The sequence below is a fragment of the Oryctolagus cuniculus genome, chromosome 8 (assembly GCF_051225735.1).
Source record: "Oryctolagus cuniculus isolate XC-2025 breed Fujian yellow rabbit chromosome 8, ASM5122573v1, whole genome shotgun sequence".
Lineage (NCBI taxonomy): Eukaryota > Metazoa > Chordata > Mammalia > Lagomorpha > Leporidae > Oryctolagus > Oryctolagus cuniculus.
In genome coordinates, this window is record NC_142874.1 from 26,006,198 (window position 1) to 26,029,672 (window position 23,475).

The 23,475-nt window shown below is 36.7% G+C and overlaps 1 protein-coding gene across 1 annotated transcript in view; it reads left to right on the forward strand.

Annotated features, from left to right (window-relative positions):
• The window catches only part of LOC108175735 (tolloid-like protein 1), a 170,174-nt gene that overhangs the window by 99,096 nt on the left and 47,603 nt on the right, over positions 1-23,475 (forward strand). Inside the window, exons 2-6 of the mRNA XM_089301760.1 lie at positions 5,316-5,426; positions 8,916-8,996; positions 10,794-10,946; positions 11,810-11,927; positions 22,078-22,256. Coding sequence (XP_089157886.1) covers positions 5,316-5,426; positions 8,916-8,996; positions 10,794-10,946; positions 11,810-11,927; positions 22,078-22,256 — 642 coding nt within the window. The remainder of the gene's footprint in view (positions 1-5,315; positions 5,427-8,915; positions 8,997-10,793; positions 10,947-11,809; positions 11,928-22,077; positions 22,257-23,475) is intronic.

Below are 23,475 nucleotides of genomic sequence, written 5' to 3' on the forward strand. Positions count from 1 at the left end.
TGTGAACTCTATAGAACAAGTACAATGAGCAGACCCTCTTGGCTGGTATGGGAGCTTGGAGCTCTCTCTCCCATTCCCATAAACTTCAAGATAAGTGATCTCCTAGCTCAGTCATGTACTTCCTGATCATCTAAGTGATGAGAACAGAACTTTACCTGTAACTGGACTTAGTAGTGTACAATGTTATAATTCAAAAGAAAGATAGCTTCCTTTTAGTTGGTAACAAAAGGCATACAGCAGTAACATGCTAGATTAGAAGACTGAAGGATTTGGAAATACTCATTATTTGGAATGGTTAAATATCTAGTATTTTGATTTTAAGGCAAATTTGTCAAATATATAGCCCACCTAGCTTCATTTTTGTGTCATACAACTTATACCTCAATCCATAGTGTATTCTCATTCACAATTTTTGTGCACCAAAATATATATTTATATATTGAAGACATAAGGAGGATTGTTGCATTTCATTTTCCATGAATTTTTTGAAGTACCCTCATATTTATTTCGGGCACTTTGGCATTGAGAATGTACAGGTGGCCCACTTATGCTCCCTATGTGGTCAGCATTTTTTTTTTTTTGACAGGCAGAGTGGACAGTGAGAGAGAGAGACAGAGAGAAAGGTCTTCCTTTCCCATTGGTTCACCCTCCAATGGCCGCCGCGGCCGGCGCACCTCGCTGATCAGAAGGCAGGAGCCAGGTGCTTTTCCTGGTCTCCCTTGGGGTGCAGGACCCAAGCACTTGGGCCATCCTCCACTGCACTCCCTGGCCACAGCAGAGAGCTGGCCTGGAAGAGGGGCAACCGGGACAGAATCCAGTGCCCTGACCGGGACTAGAACCCGGTGTGCCGGCACCGCAAGGTAGAGGATTAGCCTAGTGAGCCACGGCGCCGGCATGGTCAGCATTTTCAAAATTAAACAGATGAGTAAAAGCAACATTATGAATTCCAGTGTGTTGGCCAATTATGGATGGAAACAGAGTCAGGACACTGTGGGAAGGGGCATTTCTGGATAGGCTGGATAGGCCTGCAAACTCTCTCTTCCTGTGCTATCAAGTGGTAGCCACACATCAGATATTTAGTGTTAATTCAATCATATTTTCATTTTCCTGAGGGCATTTGGCATGCAAATTTTTTCTCCCAAGATGACTGAAAGGATTTGCTTTTGGCAAAAGTGATTACATTTACTTTGTGTGATCTCTTTTGACAATGTACCATGGACCTCTCCCCAGAAGAGTATGTGGTGTCAGTGTTTATAAAATCATCCATATTTCTTGCATACTTTTTTTTTAAATCACAGACTTTAGCCTCCTTTAAGCTGATCCCTGGATACCAGCTCCAGAATGGAAGGACAAAAGGTTCTTGGGGGTTCAGGAAGTTAGAAGTTCAAGGCTTCTCAGAGTTAGGGTGTAGGAATAATAGTCTTAACATGGCTTATTCTCAATGTCTATTATTTCATGAAGTATGTCTACACTGGGTAATGTAATAAAAGCACTCTCTTTCCTGGTCTCTGATTCTTTTGAAAATTTTCTAGTACATTAAAGGCAAATGACCTTTAGGAGAAAAACAGAACCTGCGGTTTTCTGTGAAGTTTAAAAATTGTTCTTTCTGACATTTAATTTTGGCCTATTGGTTAGCTTCGGCTCCCATTTGACCATAGGAATCCAAGAAGAATTCCAAACAGATAGTAAATATTCTAATTGCACTTGAACATTTCCCTAGAAATTGTCCTTTAGAACCCATTTCCCATATTGTTTTTAGTTCTGATCTCACTAACCTCAAATCACTGTATTAAATGGACCAAATGAACGATAATTCATACTTTTAAAACTTTGCTCTATAACTTTTGTTTTTTGATGTAAAATAAATAGAAAATACCAAATAGAATGGAAAACCAAAAAAACTCTAAATTTAAAGACTTCAGAATCACATATACCACTTTTTCCCTAAATGTCAAATACATAACATACATTTTTCTATGTACAATTAACACACATTGTTATATATACAATGTCCATTGGTCCAGTGCTTTACCAATGCATAAGTAAAACATTTTGGCTTTCAGAAATAGGACACTTAGAATTAGGAAGAAGTGAGTTAAGGAGATTTTCAACCATGTGCCACATAAAGAAAATATTATGCATTTTAAACTATAAGATGTACTGGAAATACTAAAATGTCTTTTTTCTTTATTAATAATATCAAGGTTTAGTGACATATATGGTCTGCAGCACATCACATCTGCACATAAATGAATTGCCTTGGTCAATCATTGTTGCTTACTTTCAAAGAAATATTTGGTTTTCTCCAAGAGCAGTTTATGTCATATGCAAAACTGCCAAACTATTGTGAAGCTGTTAGTTTACCAAAAAAAAATTTTTTTAAAAAAGCAATAAATAAAATGCGTTTATGTACTGCAGAATGGTTTCATCTCCTTCTAAGTATCAGCTAGCCTTGTACCTTTTCCTCTCCCCACTAGTAATGCTTTTGCTTCTGTGAAGTGATTTATACTTGAACTTCTGATCTGTGTTTTATATAATCCATCAAGACAGGAATCCTACTGCATGGGAAAAGTCATTAGGAGGAAATAAAAATCTGAAACACATTGGAGTTTTATTTCACTGGTGCTACTTTTATTATATCAAATGCAGTTCTGACAAGCTACATTCTGCTTGGTTGGATGCCTCCGTTTTCCAGTCAACCGGCTTATTCAGAGAAGAGTGAACGTTCATTCTTGCAGAAAAAAATCCATGCTCCGAAAGAGGATGACAATGATGATCATCTGTTGTAATTGGGAGTTAACAATGCAGGATCTGGGGCTGCTCTTCAGATCTGCTAAATCCGTCTGCATTTTAAGCAGTGGGCTCTGGTTGCTATGCTGTTTTTCTCTCTGCAGTTACCCCTTGCACCGAGAAAGGAAGAGATGGGCTGGGTCTCTGCCAGTTACTGGCCGCAACTCTTTGCATGGTAATACACATGATGTCAGTTTTAAATAACTAGCAAACTCGGATTTACCTTAAATCTTGACAGGTAATATGAAATTCATTTTTATGAAAACCAGCAAGTCGTGCATTGGCAAAATGATTGATTTAGGCAAGCTGGCTTTAGGGAACTTCAGAAAGTTTGTAGAAAATGGAATTAGGACGTAAGTTTATTTTGGTGCAAAGAAATCTGAAATCCATGTATAGATTTTTTTTTTTGTAAAGTACATTTTCCATGAGCTTTTTGAAGACCCCTCATGTTTCTTGGGGTGTCTAGCTTTAGGGACATCCAAACATTCCAGCTTTTTGCTTCGTGTGTATGGAACTGATTAGAATCAGGAATCAATTTCAGGTATCAAGAATAACTTTTGAGTATTGCATTCTCTAAACTCTTCTCTTTGTTTCTATGACAATGAAGATAAGCACATCTTCACTGTAGGAAGCTCACAATAGAAAGGAGAAAAGGATTGAGGAGAGCATTCTAATTCTGATACAGATTTCTCTTACTTGAACTGACAACACACTTTGAGCTAAATTCTGGTTTCTTCTAGATTTCTGCATAAATCTAATCCCTTCCTTACCTCATGCCAGTTTTATGTGAGGGAAATAAACTGAGTAAATAATTTTATATGACAAAACTTTGATAGAAGCATAAAGGATGGCATAGCTTTTAAGACAAATGTTTACATTTCATGCTGGCTAATTTTGTTAGCTAATGTTTCATGGTGCTAAAAATTCATAAATACTAAAATGCTAATTTAGTAAAAGTGTGACTTGAATAGCCTCGAGTATGTCACTTCCTAAATTTTTATTGCATTTTCCTCTTTTCCCTCTTGGCTTTACAAAATAAGACTGGAAGAAAGTTAAGGACAAAAAAGAAAATTTGTAGAACTGTGTCAAAAACTAAATATTCCAAGTTTTCTAGAAATTTGTCAATATTTTGTTATCTCTTGATTAACTTATTTTCTGTCTTGGGGTTGGTGTGTTTTCTAAAGTTATTGCATTTTCATCTGGCAGCACTAAGGGGTTGGTTGGTCTTGTCTGGACTCAATGAACAAGTAGGCTAATGTGTATTTTTGATCTTGAGACAAGTTTACACATTAGTTATAAATGAATTCTCCCATTACTTCAAAATGATTGGTAGAGCTTTGCTTTATTAAGTAGCAAAACACACCCGGTATAAACATAGAGCAAACTGTCTTTCCACGTTTTAGGGCAGTGATTTTAGGATTCCTGATGATGTGGCCATGCCTTGTTTGTCATTGGAGACCAAAGGCCCGACACTTGGTTGTGGGCTAAATACATGTTGACTTAAGTATTGCTGTTGATAGTTCTATGTGTTGTTGATGGAGATTCTGAGGCAACGCCATCTTTAGGGAAGAGCATTATTTATGGGTGAACTACAATGAATGAGTGGCTGGAAAAGCACAGTATTCTCATGTCTTGATTGCACCTTGCTTTCTCAAATTACCATAGCACATGCATTAGTTGTTACTGCACCTCCTTCCACCTGTCGCTGAAGACATGCTGAGGGCCACAAGCACCCACAGAAAATGCAGGCATTCTCATCAGATTTTCTTTTCTTTGAAAAAACTATTATTTTAATTTTACGATTGAGTGATTTTTAGCGTTTTGCCAAATTCACTTTGTATGTAGATACTATATACGTACATATATAAATACTATGTTTCTTGAAAGCCAGGATAGTATTATCACAAACTGTGGGATTTATGGCAGTGATCATACAGTGGGGAAATAAAGGTTTATTGTCATGTGCATGGTATAATTCAGTGAGCAGTATTTATAACTCCATGCCAAATAATACAACATCTACACAATTTTTATATTCTGTCTATATTAACTTCCACAAATAGGAGAAAATGTTACTATTTGTCTTTCTTTAAATTTTGGAGAAAAGGGCCTTCTCTCTATATATAAAGTTCTATATAATGTTTGTGGGAATGCAAATTAATGGAACCATCATAGAAAACAGTATGGCGATCTCTCATCAGATGTTCACATATTGGTATTTGTAGAGTAGCTCATGATTGATGATTTCTTTTTTCCTAGAACGCCCATGAATCGCTGATCTCATTCAAAGAAACTATTCTCCTCCCCACAAACATTAAAGTAAAAATATGGGGGTCTTGCTCTTCTACAGTTGCCTAATACTTACTTGGTAATGAGTCTGGAAATTAAGTTCTAGTTACTTTGTGAAATATCTGTCTCTTTCTGGGCCATATTTCCTTAGGAATAGAATTGTTTTCTAATTAGTTTCGTTTGCACTGATTTCACTCTGAAATATTTTACATTTCAATTCGATTTTTCTTTTTTAGCTGTATTTTGGGGTGATATTGCCTTAGATGATGAAGACTTAAATATCTTTCAAATAGATAGGACGATTGATCTTACACAGAATCCTTTTGGACAGTTTGGACATACCACAGGTACAGTTGATTTTTTCATTTACTTTGTGTTCCTTTTGTATGAAATATACTTTTTGAAATTTTGTAGCTACACTGAGTCATTTTCAATGTTCCGAAGATCACCTGTGATTTCCTGCACACAAATAAACATATTACGAAACAGATTATATTCATATTTTTCATCATGTTAATTTAGTCAACACGTTGTAGTGTTCACACTGTACAGACCTGGCTTAGACCATATGGAGATCTTAACTCTTTGAGTACCCATAGCAACCGCAGGAGGGTAAGTACTGATACTATCGTGATTCACAAGTGAGCAGATAGATGATTTCTTGTTGTCAGAGTCAGGAAGTACCTGAGTCAGCCCCAGAGTTCAATTCTGAGAAAGCCCAGATTTCATACTCTTGAACATATTATGTTGCTTTCCAACTGGATATCAGTTGCAGAATGTAAATTATTCTTAATTATATAGCTGTTGGTTGAGAAGACTCCATCAATATCTACACTGATGTCTGTGTACTCAGTGTTTATGAAAACTCCAGAATGTAATTTCAGTTGTTTTGAACATGTTGAATTATGCCTATGTGAGACTTGAAATATTTAAAAGATTTTCTTCTTTTCATTTTTAAAATATTTTTATTTAATTAAAAAATTCTTTTTTTAATTCATGTTAAATTTTGGAGAAAGATTGAAAGGTTAAAGTTTCTTGTTTTGGTTATACCTTCCAAATTTACTTGATTTAATGCTTTTTGATCTCATTGCATTTCCCCTGTCCACCTTTACCATTTTTATTTTCTTTTTCTGTCCATGGAGAGTAAAATATATAGTAAAATATATAGTTTCGGGTATCTAGCAGACAGATACAGACTGTCAATATCTGTTTACCTGATTTTCTCTTTCAGTAACTTTTTATTGTTACAAATTTTTAGTAAATGGAAAAGTTGATAGGACATGCAAGGACCACCAGAGTAGTACAATTCTTGGATTCATTAGTTTATCATATATGCCCTGTGTGTGTGTGCATATACATGTGTAAGTGTGCATAAAGCAACATTTTTACATTAATTATATAAAATATAACACTTTAATATTAGGTAGTTTAGCATGCACTGTCGAAGAATAAGAAGATCCTAGGTAATCAAAATGCTACTGTCACATCTATGGCGATTATTTGAAGTAACAAACATGTAAGATGAAACCTAAGAAATTTGTTCAAAATAGTAGCAATATTAAAAATGGTGTGCCTTTGTTATTTAGAGTGGTCATCATTTCTGAAGCACTCACAATGTAGGGGGAAAGTCTTATTTTGCAGTGGAATCACTCATTCTAAATTCCTGAAGAATATGTCCATTGGCAGAGTCTCTGCTATGTTACACTTGACACTGACATGGAGGCAACTGTATAGGGACAGGAAAACAATGATACAACTCAAGCAAAATTCTAGATTTATTTTAAATTGTATGTTCAACTTTTATTAAACTTTTTATTAGCTTCAGTCTCTACAGGCATTAATTTTCTGTGATTTAAGATTTTTAATACTATTATTTAATTTTATCATTTTTAAGGTTAAAGTGATATCTTAATAGTTAGAGGAATATACTGTAGTTTTAAATCTATAGAGTAAAACATATACTCCTAATGGTAAAAATATTTACTAAAAATGTGTGTGAAAGGTACACGTGTTTGAAAGTTTTGAAATTCAAACAATGTACAAGTATAGCATTTTTTCTTACTATGTCTTTTTTATTCATATTAATTTGTCTGTACAGATTTTATTGCATTTCTCAGAATTTTTCAATTTCAAAATATATGGCCTTTTCAGTAAAAATTTGTTTTGCATTTTCATTATGTTTTAGAACATGTACGAAATAACCACTCTTCTTCCTTTTATATTTCAATGAACTACCTACACATAATTATATTTCAGTTGCTATAGAATTACTCAAAATTGCTAAAAATATTGCTAGAAACACTTTTGCCACTGATGCTCTTGAAACAATATTTTTTGCAATTTGGTAATTACTCTTTATAATTACTATAATATTAATGAAGACATTTTCTTTTCTCATGATTAGTTCCCTCCTAAATCTATTTATATCTGTTTCAGGCCCATCTAACACAAATGGTTGCTACATAATGGTCATTTAAAACACATAGATGCCATACGTTAAAAATGTTTCTTGTAACTGCTTAGGAATGGATATGTTTAAGTATTATCTCATCTTGCTAGAATGTTCAGTGAAAAATTTCAAAAATGTTTCTGAAGATGCATAGCAGAAATGTGACCAAGTAATGCAAACAATTAAGCAGGTTATTAGCCACTGAACAAGCACTCTAACTTACTTACCTTATAAGGACTTAAGTGATTTTTCCTTTAAAGGACTTGTACGGAAATAGATGTTATTATTATTTTTTAGCTCCAATATAGGAAATTAGGTTTCAGCATTAATTTCAAAGGAAAAGTAGATATTGGAAGGAAATAGCTTAAAGTTTGAAAAGTTTTCTTTCTCTGTGGATTTTGGGCTGCCTTTCATTGTCTTAGCCCGAAAAGACTCCATGAATACACCAGACACTCTAGTGATAGTGATAGAATTTCATCTGTACTTGTTCTAATGACATTACTAGTGACAAATATTTCTCGCTTATTGATTAAGAACTTAAAGAAATAGGTGATAAAATTGCATATTGCATTTTAGGAAACCCCAAGTTAAGAATTATGGAGCTTGGATTTGTGTTGAATGTTATGCTGTTTGACTTATGATATGAACCTACTTTTTCTAGTCTCTATCTGGTAAATTGCACGAAGACACATTTATTTATTTCTATCTTCTTTTTGTACAACCAAATTGTGCACATCTATTTTTATAAATTTTTCAAATTACTTTGCATAGCAGAATGTATTTTGCAGGTGAACATTGTTTTTGGATTCTTATGATTTTTTTCTAATGATAGATTATTGGTTTTTATGGATGAGAGAAACTATTTTTTAAAAGGTTTACAGATATGCTTTTTAAAAGTTTTCAATTTTGGTGAAAACTTCGGAGCAAAACTTGGTGATGCATATTTTCTCTTCCAGTGTTCTTATTTCCACTTGCTAATTTGGCCTCTGGAAATATTCAGTTTGCACTGGGGAAAGAGCTGGAATGCAATCAAGTAGGACAGAACTCCTTGCTGTCATTCTGTATAACAGCATGTGATGTCAAGGTCACAGTGAAGAAAAACATTTCACATTAGCAACAGATGACTCAATTATCTTAATGTCCAAATAAAGTCATTTACGTTGTTCTCTGAATTCTGCTCCCCCACCTTATTTTTAGTTATCTTCATTTGTTGCTATAGAATTTTTACCCTCTACAAAGATTTATGGCTACTCATAACTCTAATACTTTAATAGCACATGCAAAAAGATGTTCAAGCATAATCAATGTACTCTATTACCATTAATTATTTGCAATAAGTCTAAAAGTACGCTAAATGTAACTTAATTGTTTTCTTTGATTCTTTAAGGTGGACTTGGAGATCATGGTGTATCAAAGAAACGAGGAGCCCTCTACCAGCTTATAGACAGGATCAGAAGAATCGGCTCTGGTATATCAATGTTTAAAGTTGCAGACGCTTGACTTGATGTACAGTAAATATTATACTCATAGCAGTTCAGTTCATTGAAATCAGTATGCAGTATGATGCAAAGAATATGTGTTGAGGGTCTTTTATTCTTTTTTGTTCTGTTGGTTCATATCTGTTGGCTCATTCATTATATAGGAAATTTCAAAATGTTCCCTTAACTTATTTCAGGCTTTTCCCAAGTGAAAATTGATTTGGCGTTTGTTTATTTTATTGTTGATACTAATTTTCAGTTAATTGGACATCACACCAAAGTTTTTATATAAAGCATGGAGCTGATTCAATCTCAATTAAATGTTTTAAAAGTCATGAATATTTGTCTTGAAAAAAATCTACTTAAAAGTTAACAAACTAATTTATTAGGTTGCAAAATAGTTTAAAATGTTTTGAATCTTTGGGAGAAATATATGTAAACATTCATGAAAACTACCTTCTGGTTTCATGATTAGTATTTATAGTGTTTATTAGTCACTATTTGTAGTTAAGAGTTTATGTAAAAGCCCTCTCCTCATAGCTCACATCCGAACATCCCTTAAGTTGGTCATTAAATACTTGAAGTACATACTTTAAGTTACTAATTTTCCCAAGCAAAGATGCTTTGCTCCAGAATATTGAAAAAAAAAAAAGAAGACGTGTTAGAGACATTTAATGTATGTAATGTTAATGTGTGTACTAGTGGGAGAGCTTTATCAATTTTAGTATATGTGCTGCTGAAGCGAGCACAGTGGGAGAGCTTTTCTACCAATAGTAATAATTGAATAAAGAGAATAATCAAGCAAATTTAAGAAAAACAAAAACAGTAAAAAATATTATGAAAGGTACTAAGGAAAGTAAAAAAAAAGTAAGTATAGGGAGTGGGCATTAAGCCCAGCTGTTAAGATGGCCACCTCCCATATCAGAGCGCCTGAGTTCAAGTCCAGCTTCCAATTCCAGCTTCCTGCTAATGTACATCTTGAGAGGGGCCAGGCGGATGAGGGCTCAAGTACTTGTGTCCTTGCTGCCCATGTTCTGAGCTCCTGGTTCCCAGCTTTGATGCTCATCCAGCTCTGGCTGTTGGCAGCATTTGGGGAGTCACCTAGTGGATGACAACCTATCTATCTGTGTCTGTCCCTTTTTGACTTTCTGTTTCTCAGATAAATAAATATTAAGAAAAGAGGAAACCTGTAGCCGTGAAAGCTGCTCCAGATTAGACGGTGTTTTATGTTAGCCTGTGTTGACCTCTAAATCGTGATGAGGAGGAGATTAAGATGGACAGAGTTCCTCGTCCCAACTGGACCCAGACTGTCTCTATCTTGATGTTATTTTACTGTCTATAAAATGTAATATTCATAATTTTAGGCTTTCATACAAATAGCAGTCTGATTTAAATATTGGAAGTTTAGCATGAGTAAGGCTAGTTTTGGGTATCATAGGATATTCAGGGTAGCAATATATATTTTATTACCTGTTTGTACATTGTTAGTGAACTACCAAGTTAGCAAACATCAACAATTTTTCTATGACCTAAGTTTTGTCTGGTGTAGGCTGTTGTCTGGAGATTCATCAAAACTCATCGATGGGATCTCAATAAATAATGTTTTGATGTGGATATTTCTACATTGTAATGCTCCTCTCAAGCATGTAATATCCCAAGTTTTTCTTTAATGTGCCTTGATTTATATACATATGTAAATAAGACATTTCATCTTTTGTCCTTTAAGAGGTAAACGGTTCCCTGACCCAGGACGTCTGTTTCACAGAATGTTTTAAATGTCATTGCAGGCTTGGAGCAAAACAGCACAGTTAAGGGAAAAGTACCTCAAAAATTCTCAGGGCCAAATGAGAAAAACCGAGTTCCCAGAGCTGCCACATCAAGAACTGAGAGAATCTGGCCTGGAGGTGTTATTCCTTACGTTATTGGAGGCAACTTCACTGGTAAGTTATTCTCAGAATGTTTACTTTGATGGAGAAGTAAAAGCTGTCATACAGATTAAGTGTGCATGTTCGTAGGATATCGTCAAAAACAGAGTATGAAATCATACTTGTAAAAACACTCCGTTAACCTAGGTTATTAGTTTAAAATGTTTTTGAATTAAAAAAATAAATTTAACCTTGTGCTCTAAGAGTGTAGAGTTCCATTTTTTTAAGATTTATTTATTTATTTAAAAGGCAAAGTTAAGAGAGGCAGATGCAGACAGAGAGAGAGAGAGAGGTCTTCTATCCGCTGGTTCACTCCCAAGCTGGCAGCAATGGCTGGAGCTGTGCCGATCCGAAGCCAGGAGCCAGGACCTTCTTCACGGTCTCCCACGTGGGTGCAGGGGCCCAAGGATTTGGGCTATATTCTATTGCTTTCCCAGGCCATAGCAGAGAGCTGGATAGGAAATGGAGCAGCTGGGACCCGAACCAGCACCCATGTGGGATGCCAGCACTGCAGGTGGCAGCTTTACCTGTTACACCATAGTGCCGACCCCCCGATTTTGTTTTTAAACTGAATTTCAAATGTGCCCATGAAATCTGGAAGCTGATCTCCTTTCAACTGACAGGGAGAATGTATGTCCCATTTATAGAGACTTGTACACACATGTGCAGAGTGAAGGAGCCTTCATCTTCTGATTATAAAGGGAGTGCCCGTTTTCAACAAGGACTCGTTTGTGGTGCTATGAATCTGTAGTCGTTGGCTGATGATAGCAGTGGCATCTGTATATCACCAAGCCACACAGATCGGAGGAGCCAGCACACAGCACTCCTCTCTGGGGTGGTGGCCACTTTTATTAACATCGTTCAATTTTTCCAGGCAGGCAGCCAGCGAGCCATGTTCAAGCAGGCCATGAGACACTGGGAAAAGCACATGTGTGTGACTTTCATTGAAAGAAGTGACGAAGAAAGTTATATTGTATTCACCTACAGGCCTTGTGGGTAAGTAGAGCCCGGAAATGACCTACGTAAGTTTAGCAGGAAAAAATTAAAACTCATGGGTAGGATTTGTTTTGTAATATGTGCTTTGTATTTTGGCCATGAAAGGTGTGATTTTTACATATGCAAATGTTACTCTTTGAGAGGACTTCAAAAATTTATGAAAAAGGAATTAAAATATCAATTCGTATAAAAATTCTGAAAGCTACACATGGAATTTTTAGAACAGACATTTCTCATGAACTTTCTGAAGACCCCACATCTAAACATATTGCTTGAAACAGATCTTTGTGCATCTGACCATGGTGTATTTGTCCACCACCTCAGCTGTTTTATGAAGATCAACTCACGGTTGATCTTTCTTGCTTTACCAATTCACTGCCACTAGAGTTATCTTCTGAAAATACTGGTCAGGGGCTGGTGTCTGGTGCAGCAATTGAGACATGGTTTTGACGCTCTCTGATTCCACCTTCCTGGTAACGCACACTCTAGGGGGCATCTGGCGATGGCTCAAGCAGCTGGGTCCTGCCAGCCTCATGGGCTACCTGGATTAGATTCCTGGCTCCCAGGTTTGGCCTGGCCAAACTCTGGCTGCTGGAGGCATTTGAGGAGTGAACCAGTGGAGGGGAGATCTCTGTCTAATTCTCTCTGTGTCCATTCCTCTCTGCATTTCAGATAAATGCATGATTGAATGAATGAATGAATGAATGACTAAATACTGGCCAGGGCAAGTGCCACTTTCTGAGATTCATTGATGTTTCCACCTAGGGTGATATTTTCTAGATTGTTTTCTTACAGGATGATGAAAAATACTCCAAATAAAATCATTAAGTTTTGGAAGTGCTATGTTAAATTCCAGTAGGTATTTCTATAGCAGAGTGCTAATGAATGTTATTAATATTTAACTAACCGAAAGGAGTATGTTTGCTAAACTTATGTAAAATATGGAATATCCACCTCACCTTTTAAAAGAGAAGAACATACCTCAATATCCCAAGAACATTTTGGGAAATGCTGGGTTGAGAGTAAAATCCTGAGTCCTTGGTATAACATTTAAGGAACGCCACGAACTTACCACAGCTTCCATTTTCGGCTCCTTCTTCCTCCACATCTCTCCACATATCCCAGAATCCAACCAAGATACAGGACAAGCCGTTCTCCAAGTAATTTATGTTTTAGAAGACTTTTTCTCAAAAGAGTTTTCAAACTTCTCTTCCCAGCACTTTTAGTTATTTGGAAATTATATCGAAAGATTTGATTCACTCCAGCTTAATGTTTTGGCTTGTTTGCCAAGAATACTTGGTACTGGATTAATTTATATTGCATCCCCTCAGGAGGCAAGCGTGCCTGGGTCTGCCGTTCCAGTGACTGCTCTACTGGGTTTAGTGATTGCTCAGTTGAATGGAGTGTTGGTGGGCAGGTGCTTCCATTGTGAATGTCTCCAATATTACAAAACAGTGATTTTTTTAAAAAAATTATTTATATAAAGGGAACAGGTTTCAGGTGTTTCATTTATATAGTTTTAAGAACATGATGATAATTCCCACCTACCCTCCTCCTTCCTTTCTGATTTTTCTTTTGATTTTTGGTGATGCCATACTTTTGTTTTCCACTTTACTTTATAATCACAAGTTTAATCCTCCATTAAATAAAAAATTCATCAAGTAGCAAGTAGAAAGATCCCTGTTTCTCAGGAGTATCGATAAGGGCTATAAGCAATAATCAAATATCAAGATGTCAATTTCACACTTAAAAATTGCCCTTTTTTATACTCTATATATTTGTTACCACAACTCAGAGAAAACATGATATTTGTTTTTATTTTCTCAAGGCTGGCTTATTTTACTAAGCACAATGCTTCCAGTTCCATCCATTTTGTTGTGAAAGACAGGTTTCATTCTTTTTTATGGCTCAGTAGTATTCAGTTGTGTATATATCCCATTTTCTTTATTCAATCATCAGCTGATGGCCATCTGGGTTGATTCCATATCTTAGTTATAAACAGGGGGTCACAGATCACTCTTGTATTTGCTGATTTCATTTCATTTTGGTAAATTCCCAGGAGTGGGATGGCTGGGTCATAAGGTAGTTCTGTTTTTAGCTTTCTGAGTAATCTCCATACTGTGTTCCATAATGGTACTAGTTTATATTCCCACCAACAGTATCCTAGGGTACCTTTCTCCCCATATCCTCACCAACATTTGTTACTTTTTACATTTACTTGCTGTGGATTCTAACTGGGGTGAGGCGAAACCTCATTGTGGTTTTGATTTTCATTTTCCTGATGGCTACCGATCCTGATGTCTATTGGCCATTTATATTTAATCCTTTGAAAAATGCCTGTTCATGTCCTTAGCCCATTTCTTAAGTGGATTGTTTGTTTTGTTGTTGTTCAGTCTCTTGAACTCCTTACATATTCTGAATATTAATCCTTTAGCAATTTTAGTTTGAAAATATTTTCTCTCATTCTGTCAGTTGCCTCTTCATTTTGTTGAGTATTTCCTTTGTTGTCCAGGAACTTTTTAGCTTGGTGTAATCCCTATTGTCTCTTTTTGCTTTCCTTACCTGTACTTCTGGGGTCTTATCTAGGAAATCTTTGCTCATCCCAATGCCTTGCAGTTTTTCCTTTATGTTTTCCTTTAGTAGTTCAGTAGTTTCAGGTCTTAGGTTTAAATCCTTAATACATGAATTGATTTTTGTGTAGGGTAAAAGTAAAGATCTTCTTTCACACTTCTCTATGTGGAAATCCAATTTTCCCAACAGCATTTGTCAAAGAGACTGTCCTTTATCCAGAGCATGGTTTTAGTCCATTTATCAAAGATTAGTTCGTTGTGGATATGTGGATTAATTTCTAGAGTTTATATTCTGTTTCATTGGTACACATGTCTATGTTTGTGCCAATACCAGCTGTTTTGAATATAACTGCCCTGTAGAATGTCTTGGAAATCAGGTATAGTGATGCCTCCAGCTTTGTTTTTATTGTTTAAGATTGTTTAAGCTACTCAGGGTCTCTTGTGTTTCCATATGAATTTTAGGGTCATTTTTTCTAGATATGAGAAGAATTTCCTTGGTATTTTGATTGGTATCACACTAAATCTGCAAATTGCTTTGGGTAGTATGGATATTTTTGATCTTAATTCTTTCAATCAATGAACATGGAAGCTTTTTTTCCATTTTTTGGTTCTTCTATTTCTTTCCTTAATATTTTATAATTTTAATTGTAGAAATCTTTCATGTTATTGGTTAAATTTATCCCAAGGTACTTAAATATTTTTAGCTATTGTGAATGGGACTGATCTTACAAGCTTTTTCACCTATGTCATTGTTTCTGTATACAACAGCTACTGATTTTGTGTCTTGATTTTATATCCTGCAACCTTACCAGATACTCTTATGAGTTTGAGTAGTCTCTTAGTGGAGTCTTTTGGATTCCCTATGTATAGGTTCATGTCATCTGCAAATAGGGATAATTTGACTTTCTCCTCTCCCATTGGCATCCCTTTGATTTATTTTTCTGACTGTGGCTAAAACTTCTAGAACTATATTGCATACTAGTGAGAGTGAGCATCCTACTCTGGTTATGGATATTTGTGGAAATGCTTCCAGTTTTACCTCATTCAGTACAATGTTGGCTGGGGATTTGTCATATATTGCCTTGATTGCATTTAGGTATGTTCTTTCTATAACCAATTTCTTTGAGGTTTTTATCATGAAAAGATGTTGAATTTCATTAAGTACTTTCTCTGCATCTACTAAGATAATCATGATTTTATTCAATTTGTTCATGTAATATATCAAGTTTATTGATTTGCATATGTTGAATCATCATTGTTCTTTTATTCTTTCCACATTTATTATCTGAAATTCTTACACATAGATGAATTTTCTCTAATCTACCACAGTCATTTGAATACCCTATAGTGTAGTTCAGTTAGGCAAGTCAAAATAAATGCTTAGTTTTGCTAGAGAAAATAGTTATTGAGCTATTGACATGCACTTCTGGGAGGAAAAATACATCTTTTCAGTAGTTCTTAGAGAGGGGCATTGTGTTATTTCTGTACATTATATTTGCCTAGATCTCTTAACTTAAAAAGGTAATATATGTTAGTTTTTGACTTATTTAAGTGACAGTAAGAAAAAATTGTACATCAGTACCTTCATGGGTATTTTTGGATAGTGCCATAAATTTTTAGTTATGGCTTACTCAGCACTGAATCCTTCTAAGTCACTCTAATTTTGGCTTGAAAACTTTTGTTTACATCTGAAATTCTTCCTAGTTTTTTTCTATTGATTTAATATTTAAAAGGCCCAAATAGTGACTGTCCTTCTATCCTTCCAGTTATTTAATAAGAATGGTTGTGGGGACAGCGCCATGGCTCACTTGGTTAATCCTCTACCTGCGGGGCCGGCATCCCATATGGGCACCGAGTTCTAGTCCTGGTTGCTCCTCTTCCAGTCCAGCTCTCTGCTGTGGCCAGGGAGTGCAGTGGAGGATGGCCCAAGTGCTTGGGCCCTGCATCCGCATGGGAGACCAGGAGGAAGCACCTGGCTCCTGGCTTCAGATCGGCGCAGCTCTGGCCGTAGCGGCCATTTTGGGGGCTGAACCAACAGAAAGAAGACCTTTCTCTCTGTCTCTCTGTCTCACTGTCTAACTCTGCCTGTCAAAAAAAAAAAAAAAAAAAAAAAAAAAGAATGGTTGTAACTCAGCTTACATGTTTTTAAATACAAAATATATTCAGATCTATACATCTTTCTTCCCTCCCGCCTTCCCATTCTGAAAAATAAGCACATCCAAAGCACTGATAACTTACTCTGTTTTTTTTTTCACTCAGTTTTTGAGTGCAATAAATTCATTTTTGTACACATTTTCTTTGATTTGTTGTCAGAGTTCCTCAACACTTGTGATTTTTTTTTTTTTTTTTTGGACAGGCAGAGTGGACAGTGAGAGAGAGAGAGAGAGACAGAGAGAAAGGTCTTCCTTTGCTGTTGGTTCACCCTCCAATGGCTGCCGCAGCCGGCATGCTAAGGCCAGCGCACCGCGCTGATCTGAAGGCAGGAGCCAGGTGCTTCTCCTGGTCTCCCATGGGGTGCAGGGCCCAAGGACTCGGGCCATCCTCCACTGCACTCCCGGGCCACAGCAGAGAGCTGGCCTGGAAGAGGGGCAACCGGGACAGAATCTGGCACCCCAGCCGGCACTAGAACCTGGTGTGCTGGCACCACAGGCTGAGGATTAGCCTATTGAGCCGCGGCGCCGGCCCCTCAACACTGTTTTATCCCAATTCACTGTCACGTCTTAGTGCTTTTCCTCATAATGCTTTGGCTGCTTGGAACACCTATGCTTTCCTTTTTAATCAGTGGAAATCATTCCCAGCTTTCATTCTCAGCTTTTCTGAGTGGCTCACTTTGGGATTTTGCTCTACCCGTATCATATCAGTTGTATCACTACAGCTTGTTCAAATGCCTGTCTTTGTCATTGGTGAAGGTGGGTGACTTACTTTTGTGGCCCTCATGATACCCATACTCCACTGTACAGGTGGGCACATTGAGAAAATGCTGACAATATCAGAATCATCTATGTTCCTTGTATATGATCTTCCCACACATGAAATACTGTAAGAATTTAAAGGGATATTTAAGTACCTGTACTCACTGAAGTTGTGATTTGTCCAGTGATTCGTAAAGCTTTTATTGCACTATTGAAGTCATATTTTTGAATTTTGACATATTCATATATTTATAATTTTCAGAGTAGCAGTGTCACATTTGGGTGATGTGTTTAGCATTCATTTTGCAGTTCCCAGTTTGACCTGTATGACTTTGTTAGTTATAGAAAGGGAGATGCTTTATGTAAGAAGTGCTCTTTAGCCTGCCAAAAATTCTAATAATTTCATTGGAATCATTTATCGACCACAGTTTCATAAAACAGTTATTTCATCATTTTTGCTGTGAGAATGCTGCACCTAAATCTCATAAAGTTATCATTTAAATTATTAAGGGGTTCAGCAGTTGGTGTTGTACAAAATACTTAGGGCTAACTAGAGTAAGATATGTGTCAAGTCATATGCCTAACATTCCTGATGGATTTCAATATGGGGTATTTTAATTCATAAGAGCTGTGGCAGTAATGTGTAGCACTTAACAAGATTTATTGCACCTCTGTATTCGACATGGAAGCCTGCAGCATGGTGCCACAGATATTGATAGCAACGTTCATCAAATCTATTTCTATTTTAAAATCTAATAGGAAATACATCTTACCATTTAATATCACTGTATCACTTTGACTTAATTGGCTACATTAAGAAACTTGTATCTTCTGTTTATTTTTTAAAAACTAAGCTAAACTCCATGTTTATGGGGAGGACAATTAAAAATGGAACCACATGTGTCTTTTAGAGCATTGTATTTCCCACTTTATTCTGCTATTGTTGACTTTTATCCGGTTAATGTTATTGATGTATTTTCCATATCAGGAAAATATGGTAGGAGGGAAACAACACACTATAGTAAGTAAAACATTAAACATAAGTCAGAACCTTTGACCATTTTTCCCCAGTGCAATTCATATTCTTAAATTGTATTAGAACTGTTTATATGCATGTATATGTCTTTGTGTATACATGCATACATACATATGGGTGTATTTATATATGAAAGTACATGAGATTTTTCATTTGTCTCCAAGAGTGTGCACCTGGGTCGCCACTGCTGCCCTGGAAGCTCTGCCTACAGAGAAGTCGTCTTCCTCTCCTGCTCTTTTGAGATCTGCTCTTCCCACGTGTAGCAGCTGAACGCTGCTGTACAGCAGGTTGTACTCTAGGGTCTGGAGCCATCGCAGTGAACAAGGCATCTGAGACCTGTGCCCACAGAGAGTTTACATTCCATGGAGGGAAAGCAGCAAAGACAAACCAAAATGAGTGAAATAATTATGTATCATTTACCATATGTAAATAGAAAGCCAAGTAAGCAGAGTGGAGATGGCATTTATGCAGACTTGAAAAAGATAGGGAAAAGAGACCACGCGTACGAGGAGGGTAGAATTCCTGATGGAGGAGACAGAGAGGAAAAAATGTGAAGAGCTTGCCAGTAGGTTGAAAGCAGAGCAGAGAACAAGCATGACTAGAGGAGGGATAATGACAGGCACAGTCGTACCAGAAGTGCTATGTGTGGTGAAATATATTTGTTAAGGACCTCTGGGCTCTTACAGTTTTGGGAAAGAAGTTTTAGAGAGCCTATCTCAGGCAGCTTAGTGAAGTTACAGAATGGTAACAAGTGATCGTTCCATCTCAGTGACTTTATGACAAGCATGCATTCCTTACAGTGCACATACACCACTTAGCTCTGCCCCACAAGCATCCCTCTTATATAAAGTCCCAGGGAGAATCCTATGCTACGACATAGCAGTTCCTATGGCAGATGGAACAGGGGCACTATGGCCAACGACGTGTTGGCTTTGGAAGACTCTCTCCAGAAATGACACAAACACTCTGTGCTACTGTAGTGTTGTCCAGAGCACACCATGTGATGAAACCCGGAATTAGTGGGCAGGGCAATATGATCATTGTCTCGAGGGGAGCAATGGCTATTTTTGAACATCGACACCATTTACCACAGGGCCATTGGAGAATATGGGGTGCAGAAGTGACACAATCTGACGTGGTGTTTTAAATGATTTCAGTGCTAAGACAAGACTGCTGTAGCAAGAGAAGACCAGAAAGGAAGTGACCAGCTGGCAAATTATTCCAGCAACTCAGGTGAAAGATGATGGCCTTGACTAGGCTGTTAGGAGATGATGATAAGTGGATCAATTCCAGGTACAGATTGAAGGTAGAGACAATAAGACTTACTATTGTGAGAGAGATGGAGGCTTTGGGAATACTGGAGCAAAGTTGGAGTTTCCAGTAACTTGGATGGGGAAGTCAGTAGGTGGAGGAAGATTTGGGAGAAGAAAATTAGGGACAAAATAAATTGAAGTATTTTTTGTTCACGAAAAAAAGTAGGTGGAAATCATGTATCAGATATTGTAGTCCCTTTTAAGGAAGCTGTCTTAGAACACTAACAAAATGAGTAATTTTCATAAAAAGGCATATAATGACTTGATACTTGGAAGGACTTAAAGTACAGCAGGTAAAAAGGCATAAAAAATTTCAACTCACTGGATGTCTTGATGAGTTTACTTAGAGGAAGTTTCCAAAGATAGGTTGGTCTAACAACTCTAGGTGAAAGTAGGGAATTGCAGACTTTAGATTACTGGTTTACCCTGCATAATTTAAGGAGTGGCAAGACTTTTATTGATGTTGAAAGCTTTTCTTGAAAGGGCATGTAGGCCTAAAAAAAGGCCAACCTTTAAAGTGGTGCACAAATTAGGAACAAAAATTTGAGTGTCAAATACAAGAAAATGACATCAAACCTGTCATTCCGTGCCTAATGTTTGTGTAAGCATACTTCCACTTATTCTTTTATCTGAACATCTAGAATCGTGTTCCCAGGATATTTAGTTAGTTAAGGGTCAAAGCACCATCATTTTCTTTGTGTGCAGGATGACTGTAAAATAATAGCTCTATGAATAAAGCAGTGTGAAATCTATATTTCCTTTCCATTGTGAAACCTCATCTTATTTATAGGGAATTGCTATAGGTGCAATTATGCTAAAAAAGGGTGTTTTAGATTAAGTAAATTGACCACATTGCCTTACTGTCTCCCAGATTTTTATTTCAAAAGTACTTTCTTCTTTGAATGTAACTCCAGTCAGAATGACTCAGTGTGGGTAATTTAGTTGCTCTATAATCATCATATATTTTAGTTTCATTACTGTTCCTGTAAGATAGCAAATATTTCAGTTTAAATCTCTACAAGCTTTGGAAAGTCTTAATTTTTTGCACCTAATGGTTTATGGATATATAATACGTGTCAATATAAAATACTGCCAGAGAACAAAACCACAATTCATTGATTACCAATTCCTAGTTACCTCTCTCTGCTTGCCATTACTGACTTACTAAGCTTAATTTAACTACTACAATAGATTTATAAGTACGAGTATAGTTTATAAGTAATGAGTATAGATTAGGTCTCTAACTAGCACTCTGTGGATTAAAATGCATATTGTATATATTTAAAGCCTAAAGAAACTATTTGGGGAAAAAAGAGGGGTGGGCAGTAGAGGTGGAATCATAGAATTTATATTTGTGGAAAAATCAAAAGAAGAGTCACATGCACTACTCTGGAAGTTGAAATATTGAAATTCTCTTTATGATTTGAGCAATTGTTTTTTGAGATTTTTTTTCCTTTTAATTTAATAAATCAGAAAAATAGATGTTTGGAATGTCTGCTGTACTGTGATTCCTGCCATTCAAGACAAATCATTTAGTGCTTTCTATTGCTATCTAAGAGGACAGAGAGTTATATTGATGAGCTATAGTTTTAAAGAACTATTTTATTTATTTGAAAAGCAGAGTTTCAGAGAAAGACAGGGAGAGAGGTCTTCCATCTGCTGGTTCACTCCCTAATTGGCCACAACAACCTGGGCTGGGCCAGGCCAAATTGAGGAGCCAAGAGCTTCTTCCAGGTCTCCCATGTGGCTGCAGGGTCCCGAGCATTTGGGGCATCTGATTTCCCAGGTGCATTAGCAGGAAGCTGGACCGGAAGTGGAGCAATTGGGACTTTTTACTCGCTAAATCATAGTCCCGGCCCCTGTTGTGCTACATTGTGTAGGAAACGAATGACAAGAAAAAAGTGTATACATAGTCAATGCAGATGCAATTACAAAAAGCAACATTAATCAAAAAAATTATTTTCCCATTCCTGGTGGGTTGAACTGATGGATCTGAAGCCAAAGGACACAAGGGGCCGAGTCTATGTGTGAGTGCACTAATCATCACCATTGTCATGACTTCTGCTTCTTTGCTGAACACTTATGAAAATAATTCACAGCATATTCTATAATATATAATCAAAAAGCACTTGGATTGGTTGTTTGGAAACTTTAATTGTCCGTAAATGTAAAAGGATGCCAGAATTTAGCCCTAGTTATTAATGAAAGTCTGGGCAAGTCAGACTTCATAGCTCACCACAATTACTCATAAAGTCTCCCTACACTGGACCCCATCCAACATCACTCTCTCCTCCATCCCCACCTTCTGCTGCGTTCCAGGTGCTGTTCTTATGTGGGGCGAAGGGGAAATGGACCTCAGGCAATCTCCATTGGCAAGAACTGTGATAAATTTGGAATTGTTGTTCACGAGTTGGGTCATGTGATAGGCTTTTGGCACGAGCACACGCGGCCAGATCGAGATAACCATGTAACCATCATAAGAGAAAACATCCAGCCAGGTGAGAGACTTTCCAGGGTGTGTGTGGTTTAAGTCTGCGTAGATAGCATTGAATTATAGTTATGCCGTTCACCATTGCACATCTCATAAGAGTGGAATTCTTGTTTTAAACTTGGTAGAAGCCACATTTCACTTGTTTAAAAATTACCTGTATTGTTTTCATACTTTTGCTCTTTTCCCTAGAGACTAAATCATCTCATGCATTTTTTTAGACTTTTTTTTTTCTGTTTCTTGCTTAAGATGTACCTCTATCATTTCTAAACTTCAGTGTTTTCAAGATTGGGTGTGAAATATTGAACCATAAATTCATATTAATTTTTAATTTAAGCAGTTTTTGTACTTAGTTCTATCATTTAAAGCGTGGGGACTTATAAAAGGGCTGGGGGTTGCCATTAAATGTGCTGCTACTGTAGGAATTTTCATTTTATCAGGTATAATTTCTGGAGAAAAATCCAGTGTAAATGAGTCATTTCCAAGATAGTCTAGATGGTGTATTTGAGGTTTTCCTCTTAAATGTGACTGCCCTAGATTCAAATTCTTTGAGACTGTTTTTAATAGTTGAAATGAAATTTATGATTAATCCAGTATTCTCTAACAATGGTGTGTGATAATAACCTCCCTAGAGAGCTTCGGATTGGTTTAACTTTACCTTTCATAAGATGGGTGCATTTCAGTTGCCCCCAAAAATAAAATTTCCCATTGTGAATGGTTTTCTCATGATATGCGTGACTTGCCTAAGCAAAATGAATTCTTAGCTTCCTTATTCATGTCCACTTGTAATTTACGAACACACTGAATTCCTTCGAATTGTCTTCCGTTAACAGCATTGATCTTTCTATTTGCTTATTGAGTATTGGATGCCAGCTGTTTGTGGAGGTGCTGTTTGGGATTGGAGATGGTGTCTAAGGTGTAGGCATGGAGGCAGATGACCGGGAGTGAGTGAGAAAACTAACAAGAGGCTTAAGTTGAGATTAATGTGTCGTCCAGGCAACATGTGAAAACCTGCATCTTGGCACCTCCAGAGAGATGCCACAGAATGGCTGAGATTTATAGGTCAAGTAGAAATGTCCAAGTTGAATAGAAGAGTGAGGAGATATCCAGGCTGAAAGGACACGAGCATCAAAGCTACAGTTATGGAAAATCAAACCCTTTCCTCCTGTCTAGTACGGCTGCATGGGAAGTCAAAGTGGAGTGTTTAGTTGGTAACGACTGAGGTTGGG